Source organism: Anolis carolinensis, chromosome 3 (genome assembly GCF_035594765.1).
Source record: "Anolis carolinensis isolate JA03-04 chromosome 3, rAnoCar3.1.pri, whole genome shotgun sequence".
NCBI lineage: Eukaryota > Metazoa > Chordata > Lepidosauria > Squamata > Dactyloidae > Anolis > Anolis carolinensis.
The window spans coordinates 101,049,560-101,060,134 of record NC_085843.1 but is presented as its reverse complement, the minus strand read 5'-3'; the positions used below and the strand labels follow the sequence as shown (position 1 = coordinate 101,060,134).

Here is a 10,575-nt window from a genome sequence, read left to right as displayed (position 1 = left end):
GGCCAGATATGGGGCAGTATAAAATTCAGGCTGAGGTTTTGCGCCTATATTCCAGGATCTGATCTCTGATTATCTGCTTATCCCAGATTATCTAGCAGTGGAGACTCTTATAAACCAGTTTAAAGCAGATAATCTGGGATCAGATCCTGGGATATACAGTAGGGCAGTGCAGAAGGGGCCTGAGTACCACTTATCCAAAATACTAGGAACCAGAAGTGTTTGGGTCTTTTCACAGGATTTTAAGCTGCCTGGAGTTTTTATCTTTGTGTGTTTAAATACATTACAACTGTAGCCTTGATTCGCTTCTGACACAATAAATAAATACTGGATTTTGGAATATTTGCATATATCATGGAGATGGAACCCAAGTCTGAACACAAAATGTATTAATGTTTTATATGCAACCTAAATTTTATTTATTGTATGCCTATTTTTGTGTATGCAATGAGGTTTAGGTACATTGAACCAGACTAAAGGTGTCACTATCTTAGCCACCCATCTGGAATATTTCAGATTTTTTAGTATTTCAGATCTAGGAATTCCAGGTAAGAGGTGCTCAATCTGTATTTATAATCCTTTTGATATATTCATTCAGAGATCTTCAGTAAACCCTGCTTCTCCTTAATGTGTGTTTTGTATACGGCAGGAAGAATATTTAACCTGTGTTGTTCTTATGAGTCATGGATTAGCTATCGGGCACACACATTTTTCTGGTTAAATTGTCACCCTCGGGTCTTTGACTAGTGTCCAGTTAAGATTCTGAACCAACTGCTTCAATTTTAAAGTTTTTATTCTGGCAGGCTTTTAAAGAAGAATATTTTGCAGACCAAGTCAGGAAGTGCTGAGTAGTGTTTTTAGGTAAAGGTAAAGGTTTTCCCCTGACGTTAAGTCCAGTCGTGACCGACTCTGGGGGTTGGTGCTCATCTCCATTTCTAAGCCGAAGAGCAGGCATTGTCCATAGACACCTCCAAGGTCATGTGGCCGGCATGACTGCATGGAGCATCGTTACCTTCCCGCCAGAGCGGTACCTATTGATCTACTCACATTTGCATGTTTTCGAACTGCTAGGTCGGCAGGATGAGTAGTGTCTTTATGTATTTAAAATTGGTTTTGATTGTGCATACATGCATAACTTTATTATGGTCCATGGACCCACAGCTGTTAAGTGAATAACATACAAGAATTTACAGAACAGTCAAACTGGGGAAATTGCTTTATTTACTTATTTTCAGATAGTATTAGGTTTATTTCTATTTCAATGTTTATTATCTTTAGGTTTTAAATTGTAAATTTTATTTTTTATCACTCTTCATCACTTTGTGTGCCTTTAACAGAAAAAGTGGTATATTAATGATGATGCTTAAAAATGAGAAAGTACACATTGCCCATCGCCCACATGCAAAGAACAGACCATTGGAGAAAAGGAAAAGGGTGCTGAGTCTACTATAAAGGTTCCCAGTTATTTGGCTTACCACCCCCATTTCACAAGAAAAAGTACTCAGCAGTGTATCTATATTTCTTTCTACATCCTACAAGAGTCAAGTAATATATTTCACCTATTTATTGTATCATATTGTAAAAAAGTCATTGTGTGCAGATATTCCTGCTGATATACTGTAATGCTGGACTTCCTGATAATGCCCAACATGCTTACCTTACAACACTTGCTTATTAAGTAACCTGTCGGCAGATCTGACCACTGATTGGTTATAATTTGCATTTTGTGTGTTAATTTAGAAGACAAAGTAATCACTATGACTTTATCTCTATGTTGCACAACAAATGAAACATGTTTCTTTGTTCAGTCGCTTCCGACACTTTATACTTCATGGACCACCGCCACCCTCAGCTCCTTCAAGGTCAAGCCAATCACTTCAAGGATATCACCCATCCATCTTGCCTTTGGTCGGCCCCTCTTCCTTTTTCCTTCCATTTCCCCCAGCTCTGTCACTGTCTCCACATTTTCTCCCTCTATTTGCCAGTCATCAGTCTGTCTGGTTGCCATAATCTTGGTTTTTTTGTTTATGTGCAACCAGCTTTTGTACTTTCTTCTTTCACCTTGGTTAAAAGGCTCCTCAGCTCCTTCTTGCTTTCAGCCATCAAAATGGTATCATCTGCATATCTAAGGTTGTTAATGTTTGTTCCAGCAATTTTAACTCCAGCGTTGGATTCATCAAGCTCCGCATGTTGCATAATGTGTTCTACATACAAGTTGAATAGGTAAGGTGAAAGTATACAGCCAGGAGCGGCCCTAGGTTTTTTCAGTATGTACGCAAACCTAGGGTCGCCCCCCCGCCCAAATTACGCCCCCCTCCCAATTCACCGGCGGCGGCAGCAGCGACCATTGGGTCGCTCGCCACGTAACAAGGAAGTACTTGCTATTCTCGCGAGATGTCACGAGATTTCTGCGAGATCTCACGAGAATAGCAAGGACTTCCTTGTTCCACGGCGAGCAACCCAATGGTCGCCACCGCCGCTGCCGCCACTGCTTCGAGAGCGCCCAGCAAGGGCTGTACCTGAAGTGACGGCTTCATGGGCCTCCATTAAGAACCAGCCCTGTATACAGCCCTGCCGTATTCGTTTCCCAATCTTGAACCAGTCTGTTGTTCTGTGGTCTGTTTTTACTGTGGCTAAATCTGGTCTTTATACAGATTTCTCAGGAGACGGACAAGGTGATTTGGTGTCCCCATACCACCAAGAAGTTGCCACAATTTATTATGATCCACACAGTCGAAGGCTTTAGAATAGTCAATAAAATAGAAATAGATGTTTTTTCTGAAACTCCCTAGCTTCCTCCATTATCCCGCGGATATTGGCAATTTGGTTTCTTGTTCCTCTGCCTTTTCGAAACCCAGCTTGTACATCTGGCAACTCTTGCTCCAAATATTGCTGGGGTCTACCTTGCAGGATTTTGAGCATTACTGTACTGGAATGTGTAGTAGGTACATGTACAAATAGTTTTTCACAATTTTCTTCTCTTTCTTTGGTTCCACCTTTGCTTTATTTTTATTCAACGTTCCCCAATTGCACCCCAGGTAGCAATGGAGCCCACGCTGGGAAGCACTGAGCTAAGCGGAAAGAAAACACAGCCCAACAAAACATTCTTGGTCTCTTCGTTTTTAGGTCTATTCCTGGGATTACTTGGGTCGCTAGTTCAGAAAATTGTTATAGGATAAACCATATCAGCTCTAGTTTCTTAGATATGGTTATCAAGATCTATGGGCGAGCAGGTAACGAGTAGTATGTGGCATATGGTCTGTATCTCAGATATTAGAAGTGATGGGGGGAACTGGTGCCATTTTTGGAATTAACAGGTTAAATAAACCCAGAAAAAGGAATAACATTTGAGGCACCAAAATGTTTCGGACAGTGAAATGAAACCTGAAACAGTTCTGGCCCAGCTTACCTGTCCGAACGTATCTCCCACTAGGAACCATCATGGAGGTTAAGATCTTCTGGGGAGGCCATGCTCTCAATCCCATCTGCTTTGCAGGCACAATTGGTGAGGACAAGAGACAGGGCTTTCTCTGTGGTGGCCCCTCAACTCCCTCCCCTGTGATATTTGATCAGCTCCTTCCCTTCTAGCCTTTGGAAAGACAGTTAAAACATGGCTATGTTTTAGTTGTCTGGCTTTTAATGTAGATATTTACCAATTGTATGTCATTTTAAGGTATAGAATTGTTGATGATATGTGAGGCTGCTCTGAGTCCCCCTTGGGCTTGAGACAGGTGAGATACAAATATGGAAAATAAATAAATGTTCTATTATTTTCCCACATCCATGATCCATGTACAATTGTAATTATCTGATGCCAAGTCTTTCTCTTGTGTAGAAAGCACCCTTGCATCTGCCAGCATGACACCCAGCTCCCACGATTTGTACCAAGGTCACCTCTGCATTCTTGTGTTATGCATAAAGTGCTTGGCAGGCTCAGCTTTTGCTCCCAGGAGGCCTGTCTATTTGGAACTTCTCCCTTGGTAGTTTATTCTCTAACCACAAAGGCCAGACAGAAGCATGCGAGAGGGTGGCAAGGCCCACAATAAGCATCTGGGAGTGGATGTGGTGGCAGGCGGCTGGGAGGGGAGGGGAGGAGACCACAGCCTCCTGACACTGCCGCTATTGTCTGCCTGCCGAACCCTCCAAGAAAGCATGGCGCATGCGATTTCCAGAGGTTGCAGTAGAAAGACTGAAGACAAGAGGCCAGGATAGATAAGATTTTTAAAAAGGAGGGAGGACAACCTAGGGCCCTTCCAGACAGCCATATAACCCAAAATATCAAGACAGAAAATCCCAAAGTATCTGCTTTGAACTGGGTTATGAGTCCACACTGCCATATATTCCAATTCAAAGCAGAAAATGCGGGATTTTATTCAGCTGATTTGAGCCTTAGAGATCAAATCTTTGCTCTGAATGAGATCCAAGGAGAGAAGGGGCTAAAGGAAATGTCTGCCCAAATGAAATGTGTTGCCTATTTTTAAAAAAGCCCTGAGCAGCACACAATCTACTCATTTGGGCAACATATGACTGGAAACGGCCCCAGCAGCAGAAAGCCAAAAAGGAACTGGGAGGACTAGTCTTAATAATTGCATAGCCTCGCTTTGTGTTGCATGCCTTCTGCTGGGCCACCGCTTCCTTCTTTTGGAAAGAATAAAGGCCCTTCTCCAAACTGCAAGCCTTAACGTTTTTATCCTTGAGACAAAAAAGGGGGGCAGGTGCAGCATGGCACAGAATCCTGGAAGTGTTTGTCCTCAGATAAGATTTCACTGGCAATTGCTGGTCCTAAGAAAAGCCTGACCCGGATCACAGGCTTGGTGCTTCCCTGCCCCACTTATGAACCCACCCCACTGAAAATGGATTAGTTTTGGGTTGCTGTGAGCTTTATGGGCAGTATGGCCATATTCCAGAAGCATTCACCCACATCAACGACAGGCATCCTCAGAGGTTGTGAGGTATATTGGAAACTAGGGCAAAGGAGGTTTATCTGTAGAAGGGCCAGGGTGGGAGAAAGAACTCTTGTCTGTTGGAGGCAAGTGTGAATGTTGCAATCAATCACCTTGATTAGCATTGAAAAGCCTTGCAACTTCAAGACCTGGTTGATTCCTTCCTGGGGGAATCCTTTGTTGGGAGGTGTTAGTTGCCCCCGATTATTGTCTTGAATTCCCCTGCTTTTTTAAAAGTCTTGCTCTTTATTTACTGTCCTGATTTTAGATTTATTTTTTTAATACTGGTAGCCAGATGTTCATTTTCATAGTTTCCTCTTCTGTTGAAATTGTCCACATGCTTGTGGATTTCAATGGCTTCTCTGCGTAGTCTAACATAATGGTGGTTGTGAGAGTGGCCCAGCATTTCTATGTTCTCCAATAATAGTCTGTGTCCAGGTTGGTTCATCAAGTGCTCTGCTATGGCTAACTTTCCCCCAGGCAGGAAACAGCCGGGTTTTGAAGCTGCCAGACTATTCAATGCTAATCAAGGTGATCAATTGCAACATTCACTTTCCTCCAACAGACAAAGAGTTCTTTCTCCCACCCTGGACTTTCCACAGATATATAAAACCCACTTTAGTGGTTGATCCCTCAACGTCTGAGGCTGCCTGCCACAGATGTGGGTGAAAAGTCAGGAGAGAACGCTTCTGGAACATGGCCGCACAGCCCGGAAAACTCACAGCAACCCGGTGATTCAGGCCATGAAAGTGTCGACAACACATAGGGTTAGTTTTCTTAAAGATCCCCTTTCTTTCCCTCCCAATTTGCTTCCACTGAGTCATGGGCGACGGACGGCTCGGCCTCCTTGCCTTGCAATCCCCGGAGGCAAGTTTGGGCAAATCCTGCAGAGACGAAGGGGCGGGCCGCTCTCTGGAAGCCTTGGGGGCATCCACACCGTGGAATTAATGCAATTAATGCAAAATAGATAGCGCTGAGCTGAGCAGACTGGGGTAATTCTACAGTGTAGAGCAGACATGGGCAAAGTTGGGTCCTCCAAGGGTTTTGGACTGCAACTCCCACCCTTCCGAACGGCCTCAGGCCCCTTCCTTTTCCCCCTCAGCTTAAGCGGCTGAGGGGGAAAAGGAAGGGGCCTGAGGCCGTTCGGAAGGGTGGGAGTTGCAGTCCAAAACCCTTGGAGGACCCAACTTTGCCTATGCACGATGGAGGGAGACGCCCTTCCCGACGTGGCGCGCCAGCAGCCAGGCATTGTCTGCGCTGCCTTCTTCCTCCTCCTCCTCCTCCTCTTCCCGCCCTTAAAGGGGAAGCAGCAAGGCTCCGTCGCGCAGGCGGGGAAGAGTTAATCCGCTTCAAGGTGACATCACTACGCCATTTGCATAAAAGTGGGTCTATAACTGCTCATGCGGAGAGGGAACCGCTTTATACTACCGCCTGGAGCCGTTACTGCCAGCATTGGAGTTGAGTTGCGCCTGCTGCTCGGTGTCACTGGTGAGAGCCTGCTTTCTTTTCCTTTTTTTTTGGGAGGGGGGGGGGGTTCTTTATGAAACGTAATGCAACTTCCCTGCACTCTCCTGTAAATTTTTTGGTCGGGGAAGGGGCTTATATTTTGGGACATTACATCCCCGATCTTCACCTCTCCTTTGCAGGGAAGGTTTTGCATGGCGTGCAAAATATACTCCTCCATGCAATCGACGTTGGGAAGATTCCCCTCCTTGGTAGGGGATCTTGTAGTTTTCTCAAGGAATCATTGAAAAATTGGCTAGTATTCCCCCTTTGCTTTATACACCCCTCCCATGTGCAGATGCTTGGGTTCCTTCGCCTTGGAGAGCAAGAAAAAGGGTCCGCTTTTGTCTCCAAGGGTCCTTTAAAAATTGGTTAGCATTCCCTTTTTCCTTATACATCCCTCCCATGTGCAAATGTTTGGATTCCTTTGCCTTAGAGGACAAGAAAAGGGCTTGTTTTGTTTCCAATTCTGCAGTAGAAGGTCCCTTCTTGCAACTGGGAGGTGGAGAGCCTCCCTTGTATTGAATGGGTGGGGAAAAGGAGGTAAAGGGGTGGCCATAAAGCCACTCTCCAATGCTCCCCTTTCATTCTTTCTTTGCAACAAAGGGCCCTGAATAAACCCCCACATTATCTGCTTTTAATTGGTGATTTATGGCAGTGTATGTTGGGAAGATTCCCCCTCCTTGGCAGGAGATCCTGAAGTTTTCTCAAGGATTCATAAAAAAAATGGTTAGCATTCCCTTTTTCCTTATACATCCCTCCCATGTGCAGATGTTTGGGCTCCTTCGCCTTGGAGAGCAAGAAAAAAAGGGTTCCCTTTTGTTTCCAGTTCTGCAGGAGGGTCCCTTGGACGCATGCACTCTTGCAACGGAGAGGTGGAGAGCCTCCCTTGCAGTGAATGGGTGGGAAAAAGGAGGCAAAGGGGGGGGGGATACGACCACCCCCAAATGCACCCCTCCCCACCCTTCCTGCTTTGCAACAAAGGCCCCTGAATAAAATCCCACATTATCTGCTTTGAGTTGGGAATATATGGCAGTGTGGACTCAGATAACCCAGTTCAAAGCAGATATTGTGGGATTTTGTGCCTTGATATATTCTGGGTTAGATGGCCGTGTGGAAGGGCCCTTTGTCTGACCTCTGGAGCCTGGATGGCGCTGGGGCCAAGAAGGAGAAAGTGGGGGAAGGGAGGGGGGAGGGGGAGGAAGGGCGTTGGTCAGGTCTCCTTGTGCTGCGTCTCTCTCTTTGTGAAAAGGGGGAAAGGCAGGAAACCCCTCCAGATACTTTAGCGAGACAACCTTCAGTCTGGAGTATCACCTCCTTGCCTTGGTTTTCATAAGAGGCGCTTTAATTTTGGGGGGACAACAATAGCAGCCAGCTCCTTTGTTTTAGTGCAAGTCCCTGGCTCCTTCCTTCCACGCAGCTGAATACAATCCCACATTTTCTGCTTTGAACTGGATTATATGGTAGTGTGGACTCAGATAATCCAGATCAAAGCAGATATTGTGGGATTTTCTGCTTTGATATTCTGGCTTATATGATTGTGTGGAAGGGCCCCTTATAAGAAAAAGCAAGTTGGAGATTGTTGGTTTTTTAAAAAAAAATAGACTGGCCACCTCTCTTTACAAGGAGCCTTTTGTTTTGTCTCCCATTCCAAACAAAACAGACTTTGTATTTTCATTTTATTCAAAGCCTCTCCATCACACACACCCTCTGCTTTGCCCAAAGGTTCAGCCATGCGGGTTGCAGGTTTTTAGGGCTGCTGAATAATAATCTGTTATAAATAGTAAAAATAATACAACTTTATTTGTTTTCCTCCCTATCTCCCCAAGGGGACTCAGGGCGGATTCCCACATGCAACGCCAAACATTGCATGCGTCCATAAAACAAACAAATCCCAGAAAATCCCCACATATGAAAACAACATTCAAACCTAACATCAATCAAGTAAACTACACAAAGTCAAAATTATATGACATAAAATCTGAACAAACCTCCACATTAATGCATAAAGGAGGGGTTTTAAAGGGAGATCTAGTATGATGGGGGTTTCAGCAAAGAAGGAGGGGCTGGGGAGAAGGGGAAATGTGGGTTCCAGGAGGAGGGAAAGGGGTGGTATAATATAACCATCTGCCTCTTTTTATTTCCATACTTTTTGTGTGCAGATTAATCCGCAAATATGTCTGACAAACCCGATATGGCTGAAATTGAGAAATTCGACAAGTCTAAGTTGAAGAAGACAGAAACGCAAGAGAAAAACCCACTACCTTCAAAAGAAAGTAAGCAAGTGCGGGGTTTTGCACACTAGAAGGGAAGGAAGGAAGAGGGCGTGGGCCAGAGGAGACAAAGAGAAAGGCAGAGCCCGGAGCTGATGCCTTTTTCTCCATCGACGTCTATAGGAATTTTCTGTCCCTTTCAGGACAGCAGGCATTTATGTCCAAATAGGTACAATAAACCAATATAGATTATACAAATAAATAATATTTTCCAGAATTTTAGAGATTTATGAGACATTTTGAAAATGATAAAATATGGATGCATTTTCAAGCTTATGTAATCTTGGTGATGCTTTTTGCACTGAGATCATTTCAAATGCTTATTTTTTTTCCTTTTTCTGTTTTTTCCTCCTCCGCCCCCACCCGTTTCCCCCCTTTTGTAGCGATTGAACAGGAGAAACAAGCGGGCGAATCGTAATGAAACCAGCCCTTCCAAATTATGCACTGTACATTCCACAAGCATTGCCTTCTTATTTTACTTCTTTTAGCTGTTTTAACTTTGTAAGATGCAAAGAGGTCGGATAAAGTTTAAATGACTGTACTGCCCCTTTCACATCCAAAAAAAACCCCACCACCCCACAACCGACGATGATGACAACAAAAGAATAGAGAGAACTACTGACGCTGAAACAAAGGCGCTGTCTTTTCCATCTGCCTGTCCAGCTTTGGTCTTGGTGGCACGAAAGAGCTTGCATGTTTCTGGAAAGAAGATCCTGGGAAAAGGGACTACAGTAATCTAGTAACACCTGAATAATATGCAAAGCTGTACCCAAGGTCCTGCAAGCTGTATAAAATGCAGTTAATCGAGTGCCATTTTTTTTTGTTCAAATGATTTTAATTATTGGAATGCACAATTTTTTTAATATGCAAATAAAATGTTTTAAAACCTGGATTATACTGCTAATCTTTTTTTTTCTTTGGAGAATATGACCAAACGAGGAAGTGCCTATACTAATGTGGGATCATAGGAATCAATAGAAGCCTGCATAAAAATCCCATTTTCCCCTCAGCATGTGCCTACTTAAGCCTGGGCACGTTTCGGAGTTCACACCTCTTGGAAGAATTCCTGCCGAGGCATCTTTAAAATACAGAATTCAATTTCTAAAAGATTACCCTATTGCCGCTGCTCTTAAAGCATTTGGATTTTAATTTGCTATTCATAGGTATAAGACTATCTAGTTTAATTTGCACACACAGAATATTTTATATTTTAAGTGATCTATCCTTTTCCATGTGCATTTTAAATTTCCTGTGCCAAATGTAGCCATTTCTAGTATATTTCCCTCCTTTTCCTTTTTTTTCCTGTGCGTGAACCATAACTTAGAGGACACTTAAATATACTTCATGGTGGTAGACCATCAGAATTGGAGAACATTTTTTTCACTGCCATGCTGCTTTCTTGAATAGCCAGTTATTCCAGATTCTTGGGTGTTGTGAATAGCTAGAAAGATGTTTTCAGAATCTGTTTTTGTTCCAACGTATTCGCTTGAGGAAGCCCTGAAATGTTTGTCTGCCGGCATAGCACAGATATTTCTGGGAGACGGCTTCAAGGGCACACTTCAATCTTGTGGAGGGTGGGTGGTATTTCTCTGCTGGGCCTTATGATCTTGTGTGAACTGAAGAGCATCCTGGAATCCATTTACTGTCTCCTACCTGTACATTGCAAACAATGATGGGTGAGCATACTTTTTTCATAAGAAAAAATGGTTGGTCATTCAGATCCCTGTGAGCTTGGGAGAACACCAGTTTTACTATTGCGGTTTGAAAGGTTATGCTATATAAATATTTTAATTTATGAACTCCAAAAATCATGTTTAGTTATATCAGGCTGGTGTTCTGGCCTTTAAATGGAAGTTTTG

General features: G+C 43.7%; 1 protein-coding gene across 1 annotated transcript; it reads left to right on the top strand.

The window, feature by feature from the left end:
* The first annotated feature begins 6,269 nt into the window (after positions 1–6,269).
* Positions 6,270–9,608, top strand: tmsb4x (thymosin beta 4 X-linked). Its single transcript, XM_003218836.4, has 3 exons — positions 6,270–6,428; positions 8,606–8,719; positions 9,100–9,608. Exons 2-3 carry the CDS (start codon positions 8,620–8,622, stop codon positions 9,132–9,134), a joined length of 135 nt encoding a protein of 44 aa, XP_003218884.1. The 5' UTR covers positions 6,270–6,428; positions 8,606–8,619; the 3' UTR covers positions 9,135–9,608.
* Positions 9,609–10,575: the final 967 nt, after the last annotated feature.

Bases quoted from the DNA above. Each gene is read 5' to 3' on its own strand.
- tmsb4x (XM_003218836.4), top strand. From the start codon at position 8,620: ATGTCTGACAAACCCGATATGGCTGAAATTGAGAAATTCGACAAGTCT. The intron at 8,720-9,099 runs GTAAGCAAGTGC...CCCCTTTTGTAG, and splicing joins CCCACTACCTTCAAAAGAAA to CGATTGAACAGGAGAAACAA.